Source organism: Amblyraja radiata, chromosome 4 (genome assembly GCF_010909765.2).
Source record: "Amblyraja radiata isolate CabotCenter1 chromosome 4, sAmbRad1.1.pri, whole genome shotgun sequence".
NCBI classification, from domain to species: Eukaryota; Metazoa; Chordata; class Chondrichthyes; order Rajiformes; family Rajidae; genus Amblyraja; species Amblyraja radiata.
Window position 1 is genome coordinate 30,712,429 of NC_045959.1, and position 27,433 is coordinate 30,739,861.

Consider the following 27,433-nt stretch of genomic DNA (forward strand, 5'->3'; position numbering starts at 1 on the left):
ACAGCAATTAGTGCTGGTCCACTGGCCTTCATTCATTATTCTAATGATTTGGATGAAACGTACAGTTGGTGATATGGCTAGTAAGTTCGTGGACGACACTAAAATTGGTGGTGCAGCAGAGAGTGAAGAAGGTTATCTATGATTACAATGGAATCGTCATCAAGTTCAGTTTATTGTGACGTGTACCGAGGTACAGTGAAAAGCTTGTGTTGCATGCTAACCAGTCAGTGGAAAGACAATACATGATTACAATCGAGCCATGATACATGATACAGTGGAGATACATGATAAGAGAATAATGTTTAGTGCAAGATAAAACCAGCAAAGTCCGATCAAAGATAGTCCGAGGGTCCCCACTGAGGTAGATCGTAGTTCAGCACTGCTCTCTGGTTGTGGTAGGATGATTCAGTTGCCTGATAACAGCTGGAAAGAAACTTTCCCTGAATCTGGAGGCTGTGTTTTCACACTTCTATACCTTTTGCCTGATGGGAGAGGGGAGAAGAGCGAGTGGCCAGAGTGTGACTCATCCTTGATTATGCTGCTGGCCTTGCTGTGGCAGCGTGAGGTGTAAATGAAATCAATGGAAGGGAGGTTGGTTTGTGTGATGGTCTGGGCTGTGTCCACAATTTGTTGCAATTTTTTGCGGTCTTGGATGGAGCTGTTCCGAAGCCAAACTGTGAAGCATCCCGATAAAACGTTGTCTATGGCGCATCTGCAGAAGTTGGTGAGACATGTTGGGGACACGCCAAACTTCTTAGGCCTTCTAAGGAAGTAGAGGCGTTGGTGTGCTTTCTGTCACTGCTTCAATATGGGTGGTCCAGGAGAAGTTGTTGGTGATATTGACTTCTTGGAACTAGAAGTTTTCAACCATCTCTACTTCGGTGCCGTCAATGCAAACTGGGGTATGTGTACCACTTCACTTCCTGATGTCGATTGCTATCTCCTTTGTCTTACTGTCATTGAGAGAAAGGTTGTTGTCTCACCACCAGGACACCAGGTTCTCAATATCCTTCCTGTACTCCGTGTCATCTTTATTTGATGTCTGGTCCACAATGGTGGTGTTGTCTGCGAATTTGTAAATGGAATTAGATTTGTACTTGGCTGCACAGTCGTGGGTGTACAAGGAGTAAAGGAGGTGGCTGAGAACGCATCCTTGTGGACACCAGTGTTGAGGATGATCGCGGAGGATGATTTGTCCCCTATCCTCATTGATTAGGATCTGTTGGTCAGAAAGACGAGAATCCAGTTGCAGAGACGAGTGCTGACTCCAAGTCCCAAGAGTTTGGTGATGAGCTTGGAAGGTATAATGGTGTTAAAGGCAGAGCTGTAGTCTATGAATAGAAGTCTGACGTACAGTAGGTATCTCTCTTATCCAAGTGTTCCAGGGATGAGTGTAGGGCTAGGGTGAGGGTGTCGCCGTGGACCTGTGGTGACGGTAGGCGAACTGCAGTAGGTGGTCGTTGAACCGAGCCAATGTGCTGAGCAATGGCACGTGGAGCTTAAAACAAATAAATACCATAGAAACATAGAAAATAGGTGCAGGAGGAGGCCATTTGGCCCTTCGAGCCAGCACCACCATTCATTGTGATCATGGCTGATCATCCCCAATCAACAACCCATGCCTGCCTTCTCCCCATATCCCTTGATTCCACTAGCCCCTAGAGCTCTATCTAACTCTCTCTTAAATCCATCCAGTGATTTGGCCTCCACTGCCCTCTGTGGCAGGAAATTCCACAAATTCACAACTCTCTGGGTGAAAACGTTTTTTCTCACCTCAGTCTTAAATGGTCTCCTCTTTATTCTAAGACTGTGGCTCCTGGTTCTGGACTCGCCCAACATTGGGAACATTTTTCCTGCATCTAGATTGTCCAGTCCTTTCATAATTTTATATGTTTCTATAAGATCTCCCCCTCATCCTTCTAAACTCCAGTGAATACAAGCCTAGTCTTTTCAATCTTTCTTCATATGACAGTCCCGCCATCCCAGGGATCAATCTTGTGAACCTACGCTGCACTGCCTCAATCACAAGGATGTCCTTCCTCAAATTAGGAGACCAAAACTGTACGCAATACTCCAGATGCGGTCTTACCAGAGCCCTATACAACTACAGAAGAACCTCTTTACTCCGATACTGAAATCCTCCTGTTATGAAGGCCAACATTCCATTAGCTTTCTTCACTACCTGCTGTACCTGCACGCCAACTTTCAGTGACAGCTGTACCTCCCCCTTACCTAACCTAACCTCATTGAGATAATAATCTGCCCCCTTGTTTATGCCATCAAAGTGGATAACCTCCCATTTATCTATATTATACTGCATCTGCCACGCATCTGCCCACTCACTCAACCTGTCCAGGTCACCCTGCAACCTCCTAATATCCTCTTCACAGTTCACACTGCCACCAGCTTTGTGTCATCCACAAACTTGCTAATGTTGCTCCTAATTCTCTCTTGCATTCCCAGGTGTTGTATTTTAGTGGACAGTTGGACTCTTCATTAGTGACTATAGCTCAGTCTTCAACATCGTAATTCCAATCAAACTTATCTGCAAACTCCTGGGCCTAGGACTCGACAACCCCTGCTGCAACAAGGTGCTTGACTTCCTGGCCCATACACTGCAATCAGGAAGGAGATCCAACAAAAAAATCCTCCATGATAATTCTCAACACCATTCCCCCATAAAGCAGCCCCTTACTATCTTACCTTTACACTCATGACTGTGTGGTCAAAATCTGTTCTATCAACATTCACAAGTTTGCAGATGACACCACCAGAGTTGACTGGATCTTGAACAATGATGAGACGGAGTACAGATGAAGGATTTAGTAACCTGGTGTAAACACAACAACCTCTCCCTCAACGTCAGCAAAACAAAGAAGCTGGAGGTCTACCTCAGGCAGTGAGGTGGAGTATTCGCCCTGTCAACATCATTGGCAGTGAACTGGAGATGGTTGAGAACTTCATTTTCCTTTGCATTAGTATAACCAACAATTGACCTGATCCAATCACAATGATGCTATGGGTTTCTAAGCTGGTTTCACGGGAAGATACTCGCATGGAGAACATGTTGGCTGGATGGCAGAAGGCAAAGAGTGGCAATAGAGGGGGCTCCTTCTGGTTGCCTGCCAGTGGCTAGGTGGTCCGCAAGGGTCGATGCCGGGGCTGCGACTCTTCACATTGTGTATCAATAATGTGCATGAGGGAATTGAAGGCTTTGTGGCCCAGTTTGCAGATTATAGAAAGATAGGTGGAGGGGCAGATAGTGTAGAGAAGACAGGGACTTCTGCAGAAGGACTTGAACAGGTTAGGGGAGTGGGCTGAGAATCAGTGGACAGAATACAGCGCAGCAAATTGTGGAGTCGCGCATTTTGGTAGTAGGAATAAAGGGATAGACCATTTTCTAAACGAAGAGAGAATTCAGAAATCCGAGGTGCTAAAGGACCTGGGAGTGCTGGTGCAAGATTCACAAAAAGTTAATTTGCAAATTGAATTGGTAGTAAGGAAGGCAAATTCAATGTTAGCAATTATTTCAAGGAGGCTAGAATATAAAAATGGGAAGTCATGCCTTGTCTTTATACGCCACTGATCAGACAGCATTTGGAGAATTGTGAGTAGTTTTGGGCACCATATCAGAGGGAGGATGTGCTGGCGATGGAGAGGGTCCAGACGAGGTTTACGAGAATGATCCCAGGAATGATTGGGTTAACATATGATGAGCGTTTGACGGCACTAGGCCTCTACTCACTAGCATTTAAAAGGATGAGGGCGGACCTCATTGAAACTTACCGAATAGTGAAAGGCTTGGATAGAGTGGATGTGGAGAGAATGTTTCTCTAGTGGGAGAGTCTAGGACCAGAGGTCACAGCCTCAGAATAAAATAACTTGGTTTCAACTGGTACCCACAATATCTAGGCTGGCCTAGTTGGACAGCAGGGTCTAAGGTGTCCATTTTTTGGGGTGTCTGGTACCTATAGTGCAGCAGACTATCTGTCTGGCGTAACCCATTTTGTACTCTATGAACTCAACTTGTTCATTTGGCATTATTTTTGAGTGGTACTTTGCTCGTCTATATGCTAGCCCATTCTTTAGGCCCTTTGTGAGGGGTCTGGCGGTCTTTTGCAGTGGGAAAAATGTCTGCCGTTTGTGTTGTTGATGTGTGCGCGGCAGTGAGCACGCCATGGTAGTGGTTTCAAATGGTACCTCGCTCATCTATTTAGCACCCATTTTTTGGCCCCTAGGGGGGTCCCCCAGGTCTACACGCGGCGGGTGGTACCCGGCAGACTCCAAATTCCGTTCATTTCAGGTGACCCCCTACACACTCCCATAGTCAGACATTAGTACCTAGTTCGTCTAACCTAATGTCTCTTGGCTGAAGGTCTATAACCATATAACCATATACCATATAACAATTACAGCACGGAAACAGGCCATCTCGACCCTTCTAGTCCGTGCCAAACACGTATTCTGCCCTAGTCCCATACACCTGCGTTCAGACCATAACCCTCCATTCCTTTCCCGTCCATATAACTATCCAATTTATTCTTAAATGATAAAAACGAACCTGCCTCCACCACCTTCACTGGAAGCTCATTCCACACAGCCACCACTCTCTGAGTAAAGAAGTTCCCCCTCATGTTACCCCTAAACCTCTGTCCCTTAATTCTCGTCATGTCCCCTTGTTTGAATCTTCCCTACTCTCAGTGGGAAAAGCTTATCCACGTCAACTCTGTCTATCCCTCTCATCATTTTAAAGACCTCTATCGTCCCCCCTTAACCTTCTGCGCTCCAAAGAATAAAGCCCTAACTTGTTCAACCTTTCTCTGTAACTTAGTTGCTGAAACCCAGGCAACATTCTAGTAAATCTCCTCTGTACTCTCTCTATTTTGTTGACATCCTTCCTATAATTAGGCGACCAAAATTGTACACCATACTCCAGAATTGGCCTCACCAATGCCTTGTACAATTTTAACATTACATCCCAACTTCTATACTCAATGCTCTGATTTATAAAGGCCAGCATACCAAAAGCTTTCTTTACCACCCTACCTACATGAGATTCCACTTTCAGGGAACTGTGCACAGTTATTCCCAGATCCCTCTGTTCACCTGCATTCTTCAATTCCCTACCATTTACCATGTACGTCCTATTTTGATTTGTCCTGCCAAGATGTAGCACCTCACACTTATCAGCATTAAAATCCATCTGCCATCTTTCAGCCCACTCTTCCAACTGGCATAAATCTATCTATCTAAAAGATAGATCAGCCATGATTGAATGGTGGAGTCGGCCAGATAGGCCAAATGGCCTAATTCTGCCCCTACAGCTTATGAACTTCACCTCTATGTGATCAATACATTTCTACAGATGCATCATAGAAAGAATCCTAATCAGGATGCACCACAGTTTTAGTTTGGCAACTGTTCTGCCCAAGATCGGAAGAAATTGCATGTTATTTATCCAGCCCAGCCCATCACAGACAAGCCTCCCTCCCCTCCACCATCCTGCCCCAACCCCCGTTGACTCCACTTAGACTTTGCCCTGCCACAGGAAAGCAGACAAAATCAAGATCCACTCACACCGTAGTCTTTACCTCCTCTCCCATCAGGCAGAAGATATGTACTTGAAAGCAAGTACCAGATTCTAGAACAGCTTCTTCCCTATCAAACTATTCAATAGGAAAAAAATGGCACTCTCTCTATTACACTATATTCAGCATGTTTTCCTTTCTCTTTTGGAACGACATTGTAATCGTATATGGTTTGATTGTAATCATGTATCGATGATTTACTTGGACAGCAGGCAATGTTTTTCACTGTATCTACGTACAAGTAACAGTAGTAAATCATTACCAATACCTCCAAAAAGATTGGAATTCCAGCATTTTTCTTTCCACGTAGATCACACCGCAAGTGCTTTGTAAGGTCATCTATTATGTTGCACAATGTTAACAAGTTAAAAAGGCGTGTTTTATTAGGTGAAGTTGCTCATTTACAGATATCAGGTTCTAGATAGCGTCACATTGCTACAGAGTCATCATTTACAGGACATGCTCGTAGACGCCCCCTGTAGAGGAGCAGAAGAAAACATCAGACTTTCAAAGCTCAGAAGATGGTGAACTTTTTTTTTTTTTTTTTTTTTAAAGCTTTGCAAAGAATTTTGATGTTTTTAAAATTGTTGTTACTGAAATAAAGTTGCTTTTCAGAGCAAATAATTTTATTTATTTCAAAGGCCTTCTCAATTTTGACATGAAAATGTAAGTATGCCAACTGTAAAGTGTGCCACCATCAACAAACTGTTGCTGACATCCCTCTCTTCCCCCTCCACCCCCCCTCACTCTCTCTCTCTTCACCCTGAAAGAAATACTACTTCTTCGAGTTTCAAACATACCAGCAGCCATCAAGAGTCCTCCGGCTCTTCCACTTAATGTGCTATAACTGAAAACAACCCATTTTCAAACAAGCCCAATACATCCCACGAGGGGAATAAAGAAATACAAGGGAACAGGACCCCAGAGTTTCCTCTGGTCAAACTGTGCATTGCACACCTGACCAGCACCAGATCAGATCAGATTTAATGAAAGGCTTACTCATCATGCAGCACAAGGGGCTTTGGGAAGCTATTATGGACAAACTTAGGTAAAAGCAGGCCATCTTGAAAAGCAATAATTTTCCAGGATGGGCATCGCCAACTAACATTTAACTATTCAAAATGTAATTACTACAGGGGAATATTAAACATATTTAGAAACAACTCTGAAATGAATCAGGAAAGGGTAGGAATATGTACAATCTCCCTCAGTTTGCAATTCCCACAATGAAGCAAAAACAGAAACAAGGAGCTGCAGGTGCTGATCTACAAAAAAGACAAGTGCTGGAACACAATTTGAGGAATGGCCTCACCTGAAACATCTCCTATCCACATTCTCCAGAGATGCTGCCTGACCCACTAGGCTATTCCAGCACTTTGTCTCTCTTTCTCTTGAAGTAAAAATATTATATTTTATCATAACAGTATATTAAATTCTTCTGGAATTTTTTGAGGATGTAACAAGTATAATGGATAAGGGGTAGCCAGTGGATGTGGTGTATCTGGACTTTCAAAAAAGCTGACGAGGTCCCACACAAGAGATTAGTGTGCAAAATTAGAGCACATGGTATTGGGGGTAGGGTATTGGCAGGGATACAGACCTGGTTGGCAGACAGAAAGCAAAGAGTAGGAATTAACGGGTCTTTTTCAGAATGGCAGGCACTGACTAGTGGGGTGCCGCAAGGCTCGGTGCTGGGACCCCAGTTGTTTACAATATATATCGATTTAGACGAGCGAATTAAATGCGACAGCTCCAGGTTTGCGAATGACACAAAGCTGGGTGGCAGTGTGAACTGCGATGAGGATGCTATGAGGCTGCAGGGTGACGGATAGGTTGGGTGAGTGGGCAGATGCATGGCAGAAGCAGTATAATGGGGATAAATGTGAGGTTATCCACTTTGGTGGCAAGTACAGTAAAGGCAGATTATTATCTGAATGGTGTCAGATTAGGAAAAGGGGAGGTGCAACGAGACCTGGGTGTGCTTGTACATCAGTCACTGAAAGTAAGCATACAGGTACAGCAGGCAGTGAAGAAAGCTAATAGCATGTTGGCCTTCATAGCTAGAGGATTTGTTTAGGAGCAAGGAGGTCCTATTGCAATTATACAGGGCCCTGGTGAGACCGCACCTGGAGTAATGTGTGCAATTTTGGTCTCCTAATTTGAGTAAGGACATTATTGCTATTGAGGGATACCCTTTCACTGAAATTTAGAAGGATGAGAGGGCATCTTATAAAAACATAAAATTATTTAAGGGATTGGACTGGCTAGATGCAGGTAAAACGTTCCTGATGTTGGCGGAGTCCAGAACCAGGGGTCACAGTTTAAGAATAAGGGGCAGGCCTGTTAGGATTGAGATGAGGAAAAACTTTTCACCCAGAGAGTTGTGAACCTGTGGAATTCTCTGCCACAGAAGGCAGTGGAGGCCAATTCACTGGATGTTTTCAAGAAGGAGTTAGATTTAGCTCTTAGGGCTAAAGGAATCAAGGGATATGGGGAAAAAGCAGGAGCGGGGTACTGATTTTAGATGATCAGCCATGATCATATTGAATGGCGGTGCTGGCTCGAAGGGCCGAATAACCTATTCCTGCACCTATTCTTCTATGCTTCTGTTTCTAAAGCACATTACGTAGCATTTCATGTTGTAACAAATAATCAATTTCTCACCATGTTGAATGATGCCGTACTCCAGCAGTCTACAGCAGAGCTGTTCACCTTCACTCCTTATGGTAACCTCTCCTTCTTGTATCAGCCAGTCAATAAATTCCCGTGCAATGACTGCCCGCTGGTATTTCATTCCTTCCTCCTCCCGTGTTTGCATTAGGAAGTTTTCTGTACTCATCAATCTATCACGGCAAAGATAAAAATATAGCCATCAACTTAAAATAGTTGTGCTTATTTAAGCCATGGCTGACCTTAGGAAGAACAGAAATCTACAAGTAGCTCTTGAATCCAAGCCAAAATATAAATGACATGAGAGCATTCAGGATTGCTTTACAAATTATTCTTGAAAACAACATTAATGTCCACTTCTTGCGCAGAAGTTATTATAAAATGATTCAGGTTCCTGACTTCCAAGTGGAACATTTCGGCTTGGGAAAATTGGCTCAACATAGAAAAAGGATGATGAGATTATCTTCAATATTAAAGAAATATTAATTTAATGGGTAAAATACAAAAACATAAGTTACAACTTTAATTTACTTATTTGTTCACAGCCAGTGAAATTAATATGTTTGCAACCAGGTATTTAACAAAAAGACAGCTGCAGGCTTTGCATGTAAATATTTCTAAAGACCGATCCCTGCTAATTTTCCTCTCCTATGTTTGTTTACTAAACATCATGATAGGGGATACAAAAAGGAAAAGGAGAGAAAGGATAATTTAAAGAGTACAGGACACCGGTCTAGAAAATCCAAGTAAAATCAAAGATACATAACTAACTAGTTTGTGTCATTATTCGACACCATGGCAAAATGCCGACAGACTACCTACCCTGAGTAATTACACACGGCACGTGCCTGACACTACACCATGCCAAAATGCTTGCTTTCTTTAAGCGATAGTTTCCTTTTACAAGCTTTTACTATATGAAATAGAACCACCATGAAATTAAGAAGGTATTACTTGGATAAATAGACTAGCCAGTATTTCTTAACTAGAATGGTTCAGATTGAATTAATTTGAATTGAACAAATAGTTACTTTTCTTCAAATAACAGATTTTTATTTCAACATTTAAACTAGATTTGTATTTTAACATTTTGTCGCTTGGAAATGGCAAATGATCATCTCTAAGTGTTCATTTGTTGTTCCAAATGCGATTGCAAATAACAGTATTGCAGTCACATACAACAGGGTCTGCACAGTGGAACTCTCTCTGTAGAGTCCTGCTCCATTTGTAACATTACATCAACCTTCATCTATATTGTAGCACATGTCTGCATGTAAATTAGGAGGAAATCTTAACCTCACATCTGCCATAAGAGTGGACCACAATTTCAATATGTATTCATTGTTAAATTTTCCAAAATGGACCCCGGGCTTCAATAGTACTAAATGAACTCCATTTTGGTTAAGAAACGGTTAAGGGCCTGTCCCACTTGGGCGACCTAATCCATGAGTTCTGGCGAGTTTGCCCACGACTCATAATCGCAGCATGGTCGTCACGAGGTCGTAGGAGGTCTTCGTAACTCTCCTTCATGCTCGAGAATGGTCTCCGCGTACTCGAGGCCTCAGATAGGTCGCGGCGTTTTTTTCAATATGTTAAAAAATGCCCGCGAGTACAAAAAGGTCGTCATGGAAAACTTTGATACTTTTTTTACTCGTAGGTTTAGTCGTAGTAGGTCGTAGTAGTCTACTACGTAGTAGTTCGGCATGTTAGTCGTAGGTAATCGAGGGTAGTCGAAGGTAGTCTTCATCATAGTCGAAGGGAGGTTGAAGGGAGGTCCTCTTCACTCTCCACTATTCGGTGTCCAATTTTCCCGAAGTTAGTCGTAGCTAGTCGAAGCTGGTCTTCCACATAGTCGAAGGAGGCTCTTCTAAACTTGCCAATTAGGTCGTCCAAGTGGGACAGCCCCTTTACAACTGTTATATTGGTCAAAACTTGTAGCAACTGACAACAAGTCACATCGGGAAAGGGGATGAAATTGGTGTTGAATGCAGAGGCTGGAGGGGTGAAAGGACCAAGATAACTCACAGTAGTAGAGAGGAGAGCAGAAACAAGGGATACAGAAGATATGTGGGCAAGGAGTCCATGTACGACAGCAGGGTGGAAGCCTCGTTTACTAAAGAAAGAGGACAGCAAGTTGGGAGGATGTGTAGACACAAGGAACAGCAGTTGCTAACCACGTTCTGCAGAGATGCTGCCTGACCGGCTGAGTTACTCCAGCAGTTTGTCTTTTTGGGAGGAGGTGTAGTTTAAATAATGGGGTATGAATGGGTTATGAATGGGGTTGAGTGGGAAAGATAGATCAGCCAAGATTGAATGGTGGAGTAGACTTGATGGGCCGAATGGCCTAATTCTGCTCCCACAACTGATGAACAATAATGGGAGTTGATGAGTTTTGAGTAGATGCACTGAACTGCTCAGAGTTACAGCTATTATTAACAAATACACAGCAAATGCTAACTGTAATATTTGTCAAGAATGTGGAATTACAGGAAGATATGGGTAGGCGGCGCGACTCTCGTCAGCAGCGGCCTCTGCAGTCCGTCTGTGTTTTATTATTTTTTGTCTCGTTTTTATGTAGTTTTATGTAGTTTTTGTTATTTTTTTTGTTGGGGTATGTGTGTGTGGGGGGGGGGGGGTGGGGGTGGTGTGGGGGGGGAGGGGGTAACTTTAAAATCTTTCCCCTGCACGGGAGACCCGACCTTTTCTTTGTCGGGTCTCCGTTGTCGTTGGGGCTGCAACGTGGAGCGGCCTCCAACAGGAACGACCTGGGGTTCCAGCTGCGGAGCTGCCGACTACTCACCGTCACGGGGCTGGCCGAGTCCGGAGCGGGTGGAGCTGTGGTGGACGCTGCTGCCACCCGACCTCCGGAGATTCGGAGGCTGCAACTGCGGGTTTGGCGGACGGCGGCACCGGGAGACCTGCTGGGTGACCGCTTTTCGGGGCTTCTGCAACGGCGACTTCTCCCGCCCGAGTTGCGGGGTTGAAGAGCACCTGAGCGGGGCCTTACAGCACCGCCCCGCGCGACTTGGAATGGCCGCGGGACTTTGCGAGCGCACGCCGGGGGCTCTAACACCAAGACCCGGTGCGCGACCTTGCATCACTCGGCGTGGCTTTAATGGCCGCGGGACAATCTCCATCGCCAGCCGGGGGCTTTGACTTTGACTCTGACATCGGGGGGGAGAGTGCAGTGGAGAGATAAGTTTTTTTTGCCTTCCATCACAACGATGTGATGGATGTTTGTGTAAACTGTGTTGTGTCTCGGGTCTTTTTGTTTTGTAATGTATGGCTGCAGAAACGACATTTCGTTTGGACCTCAAGGGGTCCAAACGACAATAAATTGAATTGTATTGTATATAGGACGGACACAAATCCAGTATGATTTTGACAACAATTAGAACTAAAATTAATATGGTTTGATTTTTAAATTAGTGTTCACAAAATGAACTGACTATGCTAAATCATATTCAACTCCGAACAAACATGAGAATAGCCTGTTTATTGACCACACTGCTCAGGAAGGGTCTTTCCACTACAATTTTAAGAACTATTTTTGATATACAACAATTCCTTTCTTAACATCAATGGCAGTGAAATTCACTCCACCCTACCCAACCCTTCTTCAGACCTGAAATCGCACACCTTGGCAACATCTTCACAACCCCATTTTTATATTTGCTCTCAAACTTATTCCAGACACTGCAGGATTCTCATCGTGATCCCATTGAGAACAGTCTTACTCTTAGTTTAGTTTGGAGATACAGCACGGAAACAGGCCCATCGGCCCACCAAGCCCGCACCATTCAGTGATCCCCGCACTGCCCTACACACATTAGGGACAATTTTACATTTAGCAAGCCAATTAACCAACAAATCTACGTCTTTGGAGTGTGGGAGGAAACTGAAGGCCTCGGAGAAAACCCACGCAGGTCACGGTGAGAATGTAAAATTCAGCACAGATAAGCACTGAGTTCAGGATCGATCCCGGGTCTCTGGCGCTGTAAGGCAGTAGTTCTGCCCCTACGCCACCGTGCCACACCATATTCCATACTCAGGCAACAAAGACTTTGCCCTTATTCTGACATTCTGCCTTCATTTACTTGCCAAGGATTCTGCATATCAGCATCCAACATTCTGTGCAAGCCCTTGCCTCATTCACTCTTCAAGTGGATCATCTCACACTTCTGCAGATTGAAAAGTATGCGCATTTTTCTATCCAAGGTCTAATTAATTCCAATATTTCTGCAGTCTACTGTGTCCTTTCTCACGATTGCAGAAGCAATGTTTAAAATCACAAATGGCATTGGACTTGGCTCCACATCCTGCAGATATTCACAGTAACCAGCCTTCCAGTCATGGTTACTGCCTTCCAGTCACAGTAACCAGCCTTCCAAACACATTTTCCCGTTGGGTTTTATTTTTTTTCCCCAGTTGGTAATAAACTGCTCAGCAAACTGAAAGCTCCAGCATTTCAAGGATGGTTAGAAAGAGCCCATTTCCCTCAGCAGCTAAAGCAACACAAGGCAGCCGCAGTAATGAAGAAATGAGCAGGTCTGAAGAAATGGAAGCACACCATCAATGACAGTTGTCACCTCATCGCTGCCTTTACTGATACATCCAAGGAAATGTTTGCTACAATTTCAGATTGAGTTGCTGGCATGATCCCCGTCTCCCTCCTTCTCAACGCTCCTGCCCTCCCTGCAACTTTACCCCTAGAAAGGAACTCTTCCCACCCCCCCCCCCCCCCCCCCCCGCCCCCACCCCCACCCCCACCCCCCCCCCGCAGCGCTGTCCTTTTACAGCCGCTTCCCACTTTACTGCTGCTTCCCATCAGCTGCCAGCAATGAGGGATAGACTTGGCTATCCCTCAGTACAGCAACATCAAGAACGATGTTGTTGAACTGAGGGATAGCCAAATCTATCTTCCTTGGCTAACAACCTAACCTAGGCCTCCAAGATGTTTTGGGTAAAAAGTAGCGTCTTCAATGCAGGGAAATATGGTAACTGAAATATCGCATTTACATAAGTATTCAGACCCTTTACTCAGTACTTTGTTGAGGCACCTTTGGCAGCGATTACAGCCTCAAGTCTTCTTGGGTATGAAGCTACAAGCATGGCACATCTGTATTTGGGTAATTTCTCCCATTCTTCTCTTCAGATCCTCTCAAGCTCTGTCAGGTTGGATGGTGAGCGTCGATGCACAGCTATTTGCAGATCCCTCCAGAGATGTTCAATTGGATTCAAGTCCTGGTTCTGGCTGGGCCACTCAAGGACATTCACAGACTTGTCATGAAGCCACTCTTGCGTTATATTGGCCGTGTGCTTAGGGGCATTGGCCAGTTGGAAGGTGAACCTCAGCCCCAGTCTGAGGTCCACAACGCTCTGGAGCAGGTTTTCATCAAGGATCTCTTTGCTCCATTCATCTTTCCCTCGATCCTGACTAATCTCCCAGTTCCTGCCGGAGGTCTTCAGACAATTTTGCTCAATTTTGAATGTCATCGCAAAGGGTCTGAATACTTATGTAAATGTGATATTTCAGTCATTTATTTTCAATTACTTTGCATAAATGTCTAAACACCTGTTTTAATCCATATGGCTGTAATGTAACAAAATGTGGAAAAAGTGAACGGGTCTGTATACTTTCTGAATGCATTGTATGTGAATTGATCAGAGAAGATTTACAATGTTGGCGGGAGGTTCAGGGCGAGTGAATAATCCGCACTTTAGAATACAGGGCAGGTTCATTATTAGATTTACTGATCATTAACGTGCTTCCTCCAGCACTATCACCATACAGCTGTGATTACCTCACATGTTCACCTTGGTTCGCTAAACAGACTTCTTCCTCCAGTGCATCTTCATGTGCCTTTATAACATAATAGACTGACATCCATCTCAGAGCTGTTAGAGGGAAGCGCAGTATCCTAACACTACCCTGCTTTTGCCAGAGCACTCCAAAATCGAACAAAAGTCATCTTTGGAAGGTCCCATTAAATTGCGGGAGGCAACTTGCATGCACTTTCTATAATCACCAAACTAACTCAACTGCACAAATCTAATACTGCTCATGGAAGGGTGGGCTAAGAAAAGACCTTCCAAACCCACCACGACCATTGCTTCACCACCCATTGAACTTGCAGACAACTTAAATTTCAACGAAGATAAGACACAAAAAGCTGGAGCAACTCAGCATCTCTGGAGAGAAGGAATAAGTGATGATTCAGGTGCACCCAAACCATCCCCTCCCCAGGTACTTAATCTTGCTGCCGCAGGAGATGCAACACCTGTCCCTATACCTCCTCCCTGAACTTTATCCAGGGACCCCGACAGGTGAGGCAGAGGTTCACTTGCACCTCCTACAACCTCATCTACTCTATCCGCTGTTCCAGGTGTGGACTACTATATATTGGTGAGACCAAGCGCAGGCTTGGCGATCATGTCACTGAACACCTTTGCTCAGTCTGCTTTGGCCAAGGAGACCTCCCGGTTTAACTAACCCTTCCCATTCCCACACTGACCTTTCTGTTCAGGGTCTCCTCTACTATTCAGAGTGAGGCCAAATACAATTTGGAGGAACAGCACCTCATATTTCGCTTGGGCACCTTACAACCCAGTGGTATGAATTATGTCTCTAACCAAATCATCCTTGCATCACCTCTCTCTCTCTTCCCCCGTCCAAGTCATCGTACATGCTCACCGTCATCCTGCTTAGTTTCATTGTTTGCATCGCTCATGATCATCTTCCCCACAGCCAACAATGGACCTTTCATTAATTTATTTCTTTATACCTTTTCACATCTCTCGTTTCTCTACCCCGACTCTTAGTCTGAAGAAGGATCTCAACCAGAAACATCATCTATTCCTTTTCTCCAGAGATGCTGCCTGACCGGCTGAGTTACTCCGGCTTTGTGCATCTATCTTTGCTGCAGTTCCTTCCTACAAACTTAAATTTCATCTCTCTCTCTCTCTCTGTATTCCTAGCTGACCACTCCAAACATGCAAACAAAAAATTCAGCCGTCAACTCTAATGCATCAGCCTGCAACATTCACTACCTTGGTGCATAGTAATTCTAGGGTTTCAGACATGTTTTTACAGCAGTTCAACACTTGGAGCTGTACTATCATGTCCTGTGTGGTAATCAGTGGACAAAGATGACCATAATCCAAATATGTTATATCTCATCATTTTAAGACAAATAGAATCCACCTACTTTTCATATATCCTTTGGCCCCTTGTGAAAACTTTCACTTCACTATCCAATGGGAAAGTGCCATCATCTTTTCTGAATCGGTAGAAAATTTTGGCATCCTTAAATTCCTTATGTTCATCACAAACTAAAAAGGAAGCACAGGACAACAACAAAAAATCATCTACTTTGTGAAGTCAGAATGAGCCATTACAGTCAGGGCATTACAGGAATGGTTTACTGCAGGGTCAACACACCATGTAGCAATGTTACAAAATTTTGAGATTTTAAAAATCAAGTCTGTAATTTATCCCATCAGATAAAGCATAAAAATAAGTTTAATTTGACACCTAATTCACTTTCATATCTCAAGTATTTAAAAAGTTATGGCCATTTTCATACTCGGAAATGAGCATCTTGTTCCCTATTGATTTTCTATGGACATAACAAAAAAGCTGTGATCGTGAACAGTCAAAAGGCCATAACTTTCTTAAAAATTAAGAGAACTGAATGAAATTTTCAGTTATCATAGATTGAAGCATTCTGAAACAAATATAAAATAATCTTACTTGGATGACCTGAAATTAAAGCATATAATTAGTTAGTTACCTAATTGTAGCTAATTTCAGACTTCAATTACTAGATCTAAACATCTATCCATTTCTTAATAAATGATTAACATTTTTAAATAGCCTAAATGTCCAAATAATATTCACAAATAATTCACAATAAAACATGATTTTTAAATCTCATTTACATTAATTTATAGACCAAATGGAAGGAATTTAGTGCTCAATTGCTGTAAATAAATGCCCATTTAAATCAGCTTTCTAGTGGGTCCCTGTGGAACGCGCTGGTTTAGAACGTTCACATTGCGGTAGATTTGTGCCCCCATATGCCGAGAAAAATACTGCGGGATATAATGGGCCCAAAATGAGCTACTCGCAATATTAAACTTTGTATAAAGGGATCTTTAGAAGCCCTTTTTAATGTAAAAATATACAGCCTTCCTTCAATTATTTGCTTTATGAGACCCTGCGGTTGCTGGCGGTCGCGGGTTTAGAGATTGATTTTTAAACTACTATAACTATTATACGAGGCCTTTAAAACTAATAATAGCTTTTGCGACGGGGTCTTCCAGCGATTTTTCGTTAATAATTAACTAGGCTGAACATCTTCGATTTGAACAGCCTAGAGAAAATCGCGTTTTAAACCCGCCCCCCTCTAAACGGCGCCAAAATCGCGCACACCCGCAGCGGCAGATTTTCAACGACGCTTCAGGTAGGCTTTGCAACATACCTACACCATGCAAGCAATAATTTACAGAAAATTACTTCCATCAAACCTACAATTGCTCCACTCTCAAACTAACCAAAACTAGATTATATTTCTGATCCGAAATGGCACTGTATAAATGACGACTTGGGATAATTTATGCAACGTAAGAAAGCTGACGAGTTTTCTTCAACGTGTTGAATTTAAAATGTTTTACACTTGCACAAGATGGTTGGAGCAACAAGAACCAAAGTACAGCTTCTTCCCTCATTATCAGGCTTCTGAATGGTCCTTCCATAAGCTAGTGTACTGTTTGATTCACCTCTACCCCATTGAGGACATTGGGCTTTGTCTATGGAACTAATGTGCGACAATTCTGAGAACTATATTCAGCATCCTGTATCTCTCCCTTCACTCCATCTATTGTGCTTGAGTGTGAACTGATTGTATCTGTGTATGGTGTATCCAATCTGTTTGGAATACATGCAAACCTCAGTACATGTGACAATAAAAAAAGCCTTAACCTAACTCTACTTGAACTCCTTTTTAACAGGTGAATCAAATCTGGGATGATCCTGATCTTTACCAATTTCAACAAAACATGTTTGTTGACGATAGTAAAATGTGCATTAGGGGGATGCTAAATATATTTCATGTATAAAGTTGCCAATCTTTGCATCGTCCCCTTAATCCTGTTGACAATATTTAGCAAAAGACAAATTTAAAGAACAAGTTTATAATGCAATACAATTGGAGTATTGACAAGATAGGTAAAGTAGATTGTCAGAGGTTATTCTGACCCAATAACATGAAATCACAGGCTGAAAAATAGAGGTTATATTGTATCCCTAAAGATACATTGTTGAAAATTCTGTATCGAGTTCCATTGGAGCAGCATTGTGATGGGATCTCAATGTAGAGACAGAATTGCTCCTAATGGGCCTGTCACACTTTGGCTACTTTTTAGGCGACTGCAGGAGACTATGCTCGCCACATGTTCGCGGGGTGGTTGCCGGGGAGTCGCCTTCATGGTCGATGACACAAAACTGGGTGGCAGTGTGAACTATGAGGAGGATGCTATGAGAATGCAGGGTGACTTGGACAGGTTGGGGGAGTGGGCAGATGCATGACAGATGTAGTTTAATGTGGATTACTGTGAGGTTATCCACTTTGGTATCAAAAACAGGAAGGTAGTTTACTATCTTAATGGCGTCGTTGGGAAAAGGGGAAGTACAATGGGATCTGGGGGTCCTTGTTCATCAGTCTATGAAAGTAAACATGAAGGTACAGCAGGCAGTGAAGAAAGAGAATGGCATGTTGGCCTTTATAACAAGAGGAGTCTAGTATAGGAGCAAAGAGGTCCTTCTGCAGTTGTACAGAGCCCTAGTGAGACCACACCTGGAAAATTGTGTGCACTTTTGGTCCCCTAATTTGAGGAAGGACATTCTTGCTATTGAGGGAGTGCAGCGTGGGTTTACAAGGTTAATTCCCGGGATGGCGGGACTGTCATATGCTAAGAGGATGGAGCGGCTGGGCTTGTACACTCTGGAATTTAGAAGGATATGAGGGGATCATAAGAATGTATAGGGTTTGGACACGGTAGAGGCAGGAAACATGTTCCCGATGTTGGGGGAGTCCAGAACCAGGGGCCACAGTATAAGAATGAGGGGTAAGCCATTTAGAATGGAGACAAGGAAAAACTTTTTCTCACAGAGAGTTGTAAGTCTGTGGAATTCTCTGCCTCAGGTGGAGGCCGGTTCTCTGAATACTTTCAAGAGAGAACGAAATAGGGCTCTTATAGATAGCGGAGTCAGGGGATAAGGGGAGAAAGCAGGAACGGGGTACTGATTTGGGATGATCAGCCATGATCACATTGAATGGCGGTGCTGGCTCGAAGGGCCAAATGGCCTACTCCTGCACCTAGTCTATTGTCGTGAGGAGTTCCTGCATTCTGGGAACTAGTCACGGCCTCATTATGGTTGCCACCAATGCTGGTGAAGGAGTGTGAGAGTGAGAGCGTGTGTCTGTGTGTTCCACTCTGACAATCGCTGTTCCAGTTGCTGTTTTTTAAAGCGACTGCCGGCGACTTGACAGTCACCGGCAGTCACATGAAAAATCGCCTAATTGGGACAGGCCCATATCTACAAGTCTCTGCAGACATGCGCTTGTCTAAGGGGGCAGTGGAGAGGGGAAGGAGATAGAGGATGAGGCAACAAAGTATATTTTCCTCATCCACAATGCTGTATCATAATTAATGAACAAACAAATGTCAAGGTTGTCACATGGCTTGGATGGATCAATTAGAAATGCAGATGCAAGCAGAGGAAAATGTTTATTAGGACAATAACAATGTCACTTATAATCTGTGAGAGATTAAAATCATTAGAATGTTCAGAACAATTTTGCATAGTGAGCAACGTGGCATTAACGCCCTACTGGAGATTACATCAGGAAGGATACCAGGAAGTTCTGAGCATACAAACTCATGAATCCATCATGTTTTATTATTTGAGGCTGCACACCTGTCACTTGGCAGCTGGAGATAGATGGTCTTTCATCAGAATGTTGGGATCACATTCCTTGACTGGTGAAAGTCATAGGAAACAAAGTTTGACGGGGGAATTAGAATAAAGGGCTAAGTTTGTCACAACTGTACATCTCACCATCTGTTTGGGCAAAGTAACTGAAACAGAATGGAAACACTCCTTTTAGTAGGTTTAAACATTTGTGCACTTACCATGATGGATGACACCGTGGTCTAATAGTTTCTGTACCAACTTAACTGCAGTTTCTCTGTCCGTCGCATCTTTATGATCTAGAAGCCAATCAATCAATTCTTTTGCAACAAAACAGTTTGGATAGGTTCGAAGATGATATCGCCGATCCTTTATAATCTTTTCCTCATGAAGTCGTAACCTGAAAACAGAATCGAAACAAATCGGATGAAGAATTCAAACAACAGTCTGGACAACTTTCTTCTGGCAGTCATCTAAACAAATTAAAGAAAATTATCCTTCTTCCCTGGCACATTAAGGAGAAATAGATTAAGGCCACAAAAGCAATTAAAAAAAAACCCATTTGCAACAAGTTGAGAATGTATAAAATAGCTAGGGTTCTTAAAGCTTCCAGAGATATGTACTGATATTCAGCAGCCCAAATACATAAGCGGAATTCTACCGTTTGCAAGAAGGCTGTGAACAATTTCACAGGGCACTATCACTATCACTAAAACCAGACATGTTTTAAAGGAGCTAGAGAAAAATGCTGGAGGAACTCAGTGGGTGAGGCAGCATCTATGGAGCGAAGGAAATAGGCAACGTTTCAGGTCGAAACCCTCACATCAGTCTGAAGAAGGGTTTCGTCCCGAAGGTTTGCCTATTTCCTAGCATTTTTGGCCACCTTCGATTTTCCAGCATCTGCAGTTCCTTCTTAAATGTTTTAAAGGAGACAAGGTCTGTTTGACTCAAGGAACAACTGACAAAGTTAGAAAATCACATTTGAAAAAATTCAAATCACATTAGAATAAAAAATCTAGGCAGGAACGAATGGAGCTGGTTGACAGCAGAGAATTTGTGGTGAGAATATCTAGGTTGCAGCAAAGTGCGAAGATGTGCCACAAATGCAGTTAGTGATGAAATTGACAAATTTCCAAGCTTACTAAAAATTGGACAACATTGAGGAAACAATGGGCATTTAGTGAAATGTTCTGGTGATAACAGCTGAGGGCTTGCAACAGGATGTAATATACACTCCAGAGAAACATAGATGCAGGAGTAGGCCATTCAGCTCTTCGAGCCAGCACCGTCATTCAATATGATCATGGCTGATCATCTAAAATCAGTAACCCGTCCCTGCTTTTTCCCCATGTCCCTTGAAAGAGGGCAAGTTTCAAACCAGAGTGAAAAGACAAACAAACACAATGGAATCAAGAGAATAGGAGAAATTGTTCATTGTTCATTTATTTATTGTCATTCAATAAAAACATGCTTCCACATGAATCATGAATGAAATTTGTACTCCTGTCTGAGCAGCGTAATAGTGCAATAAGACATCAATAAAGTGCATTAAAGACATCAATAAATTCTAACATGTATTAACCTTCCACAATAAATTTAAATAATAATGAGCCTATGAATAAATAGTAAAAAGTAAAACAGGAGCATGGTTAAAGACAGCAGCATAATAATGTCCATAGCAGCAGCTGTAGCAGCAGACAGTTCACTGAGGTAGTGAGGGTACAGTCAGTGAGGTAGGGAGTTTAAAAGTCTCATGGCCTCGGGAAAGAAGCTGGCTTTAAGCCTTGTTGTCCTGGCCTTTATGCTGCGCAGCCTTCTCCCTGAGGGGAGGGGGGGGCAAAGAGTCAATTTACCGGGTGGGAGGGGTCCTTCATGATCTTTGAGGCTTTGCTCTTGCACCTGCTAATGTAAATATCATGAATGTGGAAAAGAACACCATAAAGAAAAAAGGTAAATTAAATTAATGGATGAAGGCTGCAAGAAATATTTACAGCAGTTTGCTGAAATCAGCAGTGCACTAATGAAAGCCAAATCAGATCAGGAAACATTTAGCCAGAATGAAAGCCCCTGGAGACAATCAGATTCCAAAAATGCAAGTTTTATAAACAACATATCCCAACATTTAAGGAACAGTTACATGGATAGGACAGGTTTGTAAGGATATGGACCAAACGCGGGCAGCTGGGACATGTTGGCCGGTGTGGGTAAGTTGGGCCGAAGAGCCTGTTTCCACACTGTATCACTCTATGACTCTAAGAATGTACTAGCCAAGTTTACACAGAACTCTCCTCTTCATATGACAGCAAATTTACCCACATACTCGCAGCAATGCAGAAAATGGAACAAATCAAGCTCAAATTATTTCAATTATTAGCAAGGTCCTTGCTCAGATCTTTGCTCAATTTTCCTGCAATTCCTTGTTTGTCTTTTCAGAAACGATGAATACCAAGTTAGACCCGTTTCAAGCTTCTTAAATGAACCCAATAGACAGAGAAGGCCTCACACGAGAAATGGGCAAAATACACGGATTCATAAAATTAACTTCAGCTTATCTTTGCAGTCAGGTGAGAATAGGTCAAGCCAACTGTAAAGCAATGAGTAATGAGGAACACTTTAACAAAATACAGCTTATAAAACCATACACCATGGACAAAAGGTACAATATAATTTATTAAAAATGCCACAAATGAAATACACAGGTGTTGACCTAAACAATTAAAACTCGTGCTTGCTAGACCCCAAAACTAGTCTTAAGAAATTGTTACTTGTAAACTTAATCATCAAGTAAACTAATTTCAAACAAAAATCAAATGGGTGACATTTTATTGCTGTTGCAAACTAATTTTCAGGCAGAAATTGATACAATGGTGATTATATTTGATTCTCCTTTGCAATTTAAGCATTGCAACGGAAATCACCTATTATTTATTGTAGAATTGATAATCAGCACATTATATTCACTTTGGTCATTCCCTGCATTGTTCTCCTGGAGAAGTTAACCTCTTCCAACATTCCAACTTTACAATCAATTTTCCTACAATTTCGCAAGTGGATCACCGACCCTAACCACATCCACACGGCAAAGAAACAACCTTCATCAATGTCACTTTTATAACCATGGCCTACGTGCAGTCTTTAACACAGCTGACCACATCACCAGGCCAGAGAAGACAGAGTGCCAGACAGAGTAACTCAGCAGGTCAGGCAGCACACACTGGTGAGAAAGGCAAGGCAGCGCCTTTACCACCTCAGGCAGCTGAGGAAATTCAGAGTCTCTCTGAGGATCCTTCTACTCTGGGGCTGCAGAAAGCATCTTGTCCGGTAACATCTCGATCTGGTTTGGGAACAGCTCTGCCCAGGACAGGAAGGCTCTGCACTCACCCCCCTCCAGGACCTATGCACCAGGAGGTGCAGATCCAGAGCCAGCAAGATCATGAAGGACCCCTACCACCCCAGCAACAGACTGTTCCAGCTGCTGCGGTCAGGCAAACGCCTCCACTGTCACGCTGCGAAAACAGAGAGGATGAGACGGAGTTTCTTCCCACAGGCCATCAGGACTGTAAACTCTAATCTCACCAGAGACTAATTTACTTTTGTGTCTTTAAAAAAAAAATGTAAATACCGGTTCTGTTCTGTTGTTTTGCACAATCCCGCAGGCATTGCCACTTTCATTTCACTGCACATCTTGTATGTGAATGTGACAAATAAAGTTGACTTGACATCCCAGGAGAACATGGATAGGTGACACTTCAGGTTGAAACATCAACCTATCCATGTTCTCCCAAGATGCTGCCGGACCTGCTGAGTTACTCCAGCATGTTGTGTCTTCATCTGGAAACCAGCGCCCACAGTTCGTTATTTCTACATCATTAGGCATGCTGAGTTAAGGGCCTGTCCCACTTGAGCGTCATTTACGCAACATCCTAAAAATTGCTTGGCGCGTCATGACACGCGCATGGCGTGCATGACGCGTGCTGGCGTATGCAGTGATGCGCGGCGCCCCAGGATTTTGGGACGCTCAAAATCCTCACGCACCACCTGCGTGACACGCAAATGACGCCCAAGTGGGACAAGCCCTTTAGGATGCCGATTCCATCTTCAATTTCTAGCTTCTCAAGGAGAGTTGAAGAATCCCCTGGAATGGCATCTCTTCGTCTCTCAGTTACCCCATGGGTCTATGTTTGCCCTCCCTACCATCACGCCACCACCTCTCCCCAATTTCTTATTTACATTCTGCTGTTCGGCAATATCTGAAACCATGTCATGGTACACGTGGAAGCTGACAGCTGCCAACTCTAAGCCTCATTATCATGGTCTTCCAAAAATTCCTCTGATTGAATACTGGGAAGACTGAACACTATTCCCTTGGGTTCTCATCAAAAATTACTTTCCATCGTCACCCAATCCATCCCTCTAAATGGTCATGGATCACAGCTGAACCCAACCGTTCACAATATTAGACACACAAATGGATTTTTGTGTTCCCTGATCCTTTTTGCCAAGAGTGTCTACTTGCATCTTTACGTTAGCCCCTTCTCCAGCCCACCTTCATGTATCATTTCCACCACCTGTTTTCAATGAACTCAAAGGTAGAGCTTCAAACTGAAGAGGGTTGTCCTCACCACCATCCTGATTCTGACACTAGAATACCTAATCCTAGTTGGGAAAATATATTTGACGAATCCAAACAATCAAGCTTTGTCAGAATTTAATAACTTTCAATGGGGTCATTTCTCATTTTCCTGAGCTCTAGAGAATACGGGCCCGATCCATTCAGTCTCCCTCATCCAGCAAACTCATCACCCTGGACCCAATATGGAAAATTTATCTCCATGGCAAGAACGTCCTTTTTTTGAAAAAAATCTCAAAGCATAAACAGTGTACAAAAATCTGTCTCAACAACACCCCATGTACTTGGAGCAAGTCATTTTTACTCTTTAACTCTAAAGCTCGTGTAACAAAGGCCAACAGACCATTCAACGCCCAAGTAGTCTGCTGCACCTGCATGTTAGCTTTCATTAACTTGTATACAAGATCGGTTTAAACATCAACACTTTAATCCATCATTTTAAAATGTATTCCTACTCCCAATCCCAATCCCACCGAGTTTTAGATGAGCTTTCCACTGACCTTGCACCTTTGGATTCCATCTTCTTCTCCGCATTCCAGCTCAGTTCCACTCACTCAACAACCCAGACCTACAGCAGAAACAGAGCGCAAGAAGAGCTCAGCAGATCAGACAACATCTGCGGAGAGAATGGATTGAGATGTTTCAGGTCTGGACCCTTCTTCAGACCGAAAGATCCTGACGCAAAATGTCATCTGTCCATTCCCTTCACATATGACCTGCCGAGTTCCTCCAGCACTCTGCCCTTTAGTCAAGATTCTAACATCTCTTGTGTCTCCAACCCAGACTTGCAATAGCTTTGAGTCCAGTGAAGTAGATTTTAAAATCGCTTTAAGTTTCATTGACCTGACCTGACCTCCCCTCCTCGCCCCCCCCTCCCCCTCGCCACCTTTTCTGGTGCACTAGTATGGGTATTGTGAGCTGAAGGGACTGGTTTTCAGAGGCTAGTATAGACATTGTGGGCTAAATGGACTCTTGGGGTGGCAGCTCAGTCACTCAAGCCTGTTGTGCTGGCAGCTCACTCACAGCTGGTGGGCTAGCAGTTGACTCACGGCTATTCCTTGAAATTCCATTTCAAGCAGGGTGCAAGGCCACCAAATTCAAGTGCAGTTTCTTACCGCTTCAAGCAGGGTGCAAGGCCACCAAATTCAATTGCAGTTTCATACCAATTCAAGCAGGGTGCAAGGCCACCAAATTCAGGGGCAGTTTCCTACCACTTCAAGCAGGGCGCAAGGCCACTGAATTCAAGTGCCGTTTCTGACCATTTCAAGCAGCGTGCAAGACCACCAAACTCAAGTGCTGTTTCCTGCCACTTCATGCAGGGTGCAAGACAACCAAATTGAAGTGCAGTTTCATACCATTTCAAGCAGGGTGCAAGCCCACCAAATTCAAGTGCAGTTTCATACCATTTCATGCAGGGTGCAAGCCAACCAAATTCAAATGCAGTTTCATACCATTTCATGCAGGGTACCAGGCCACCACATTCAAATGCAGTTTCATACCATTTCAAGCAGGGTGAAACCACCATATAACCACTATAAAACCCAAACCCCCCCCCCCCCCCCACATAAACACCACACTCACAGTTCAGTAGACATTCAGTGTGTTCAGTTAATTCACAGCTCAGAGTCGTGACCTCTCCCTCCCCCATCTTGCAGAGACTGAGCCACACCCACACTTCCAGGTTTTATAATCCCTCCCCCCTCCAACCGGAAGGGGCGTGACGTTCATGGTGTAATTGACAGGAGAGAGATTCTCAAAAAAAATTTAAACACTAATAACACTTTTATTTTTCATTGATGGGAAGAATCCTTTGCACCTGATGAGCAACGGGGGACTAAGATGGCCAAAAATCACAGCCGTAAGCGGTAGCGTTTATCTAAAATCAATATACAGTGCAATCAAGATTCCAATATACAGTGCAATCAAGTTGTCAAGATTCCAACAACAACCATTTTTGCAGTGCAGCATTTCAAAGCAGTTACCGCCACCAACAACTATTTTTGCAGTGCAGCATTTCAAAGCAGTTACCACCAGCAACAACTATTTTTGCAGTGCCGCATTTCAAAGCAGTTACCACCACCAACAACCATTTTTGCAGTGCTGCATTTCAAAGCAGTTACCACCACCAACAACAAACATTTTTGCAGTGCAGCATTTCAAAGCAATCACATTTTCATTTTCAAACCACATTAAGGGCTTTCACAGTTGAGTAGACATCTGTTCAGTGTTATTCACAGCTCAGAGAGACTTGACCCTCTCGCTTCCTCCATCTTGCTGAGTTTTTTCAAAAATCATGAAACAGAAAACAGGAAGTGGTCAAGATCTTACTTTTAGTATTTTAGATGTTTGACAATACTTCAAAGTATTTATTTTTAAGTTGTAACGTGTTATTTGTTGACCATTTAGTACAGTACAGTTGGACGTTCAGAAGAGTCTCAGTAATGGGCCAGTCCCACTTACGCAACTTTTTAGGCGACTGCAGGAGACTATGTATGATCGCGGGTGGTTGCCGGGGAGTCGCCTTCATGGTCGTGAGGAGTTCCTGCATTCTGGGAACTAGTCGCAGCCTCATTATCGTCGCTGCAAATTTTTCAACATATTGAAAAATTAGCTGCGACTAGAATGAAGTTGCCATGGAGAGTAGCGAGAATTCTTGTGCCGTAGGTGGGTCGCCAGGAGGTCCTAGTGGGTGGCCAGGAGGTCGTAGGTTCTCCTAGGTTCTAGCCGGTGAATTTCATTGGCTCACTGGGAAAATAAACGTAAGCAGTAGTTTTCAGAACCAAGAATACCCGACCGGTAATGTTAAATGACCGCCGAACTTCACAGCCGTCTTAAAAGTTGTCTCCACTCCTTCTCCCCCGCCCCTCCCTCTTTTAAAGGACTTACCGTACACTGTGCTTTAGCCATCTTAATTACAGCGCCAACCTTCCTGTTCATTGGTGTGTCTGTATCACGTTGACTTTGCACCGTGTGAATTTCCCCTGCTTGCCCTGTCCCCCGCCTGCATAATGGCCTGGTGAAGGAAGTGTTTGTGGGTGAGTGGGTGAGTGAGTGGGTGAGTGTTCCACTCGGACAGTCACCGTTCCAGTTGCCGATTTTTTCAGTCGCCTGAGAAATCGCCTAAGTGGGACAGGCCCATTAAGAACCAAGCACATTATTAAACAAGATTCGAGCACATGGTACTGCATGTAACACATTGTTACATGGTGACAACTGGTTTCCAGAAGGGGTAATGGGAGTAAATAGGTCAATTCTGGGTTGGGTAGCAGTGACCTGTGTAGTGCGACAGGGACCCCTTGTTTGCAGCATGAGCTGAAGGAGGAGAATGGACAGTTTAGGTGAATGGGCAAGCACATGGAATATAAAATGCAAAAATGAGGTTCTTCTCCTTGATAGATACAAAAGACAATGTGCAGTTATATTATTTAAAAAAATCAGCCACAGTAAACAAATGCAAGAATCTTGGACAAAATGAGATATACCTTGCTTCAAATATAGGGTTTTGGTGAGATGGCATCATGGATATTGTATATTGTGCATATTGTCTGGCATTCTCACCAAAGAAATCAC

The 27,433-nt window shown here is 43.4% G+C and overlaps 1 protein-coding gene across 2 annotated transcripts in view; it reads right to left on the reverse strand.

The window, feature by feature from the left end:
• deptor (DEP domain containing MTOR interacting protein) overlaps positions 1 to 27,433 on the reverse strand; it is an 81,414-nt gene that overhangs the window by 19,523 nt on the left and 34,458 nt on the right. For both annotated transcript variants that reach the window (XM_033019188.1, XM_033019187.1), the window contains exons 3-5: positions 19,455 to 19,633; positions 15,467 to 15,590; positions 8,253 to 8,431 (exon numbers count right to left, since the gene is read on the reverse strand). In XM_033019188.1, the coding sequence (XP_032875079.1) occupies positions 8,253 to 8,431; positions 15,467 to 15,590; positions 19,455 to 19,633 (482 nt within the window). The remainder of the gene's footprint in view (positions 1 to 8,252; positions 8,432 to 15,466; positions 15,591 to 19,454; positions 19,634 to 27,433) is intronic.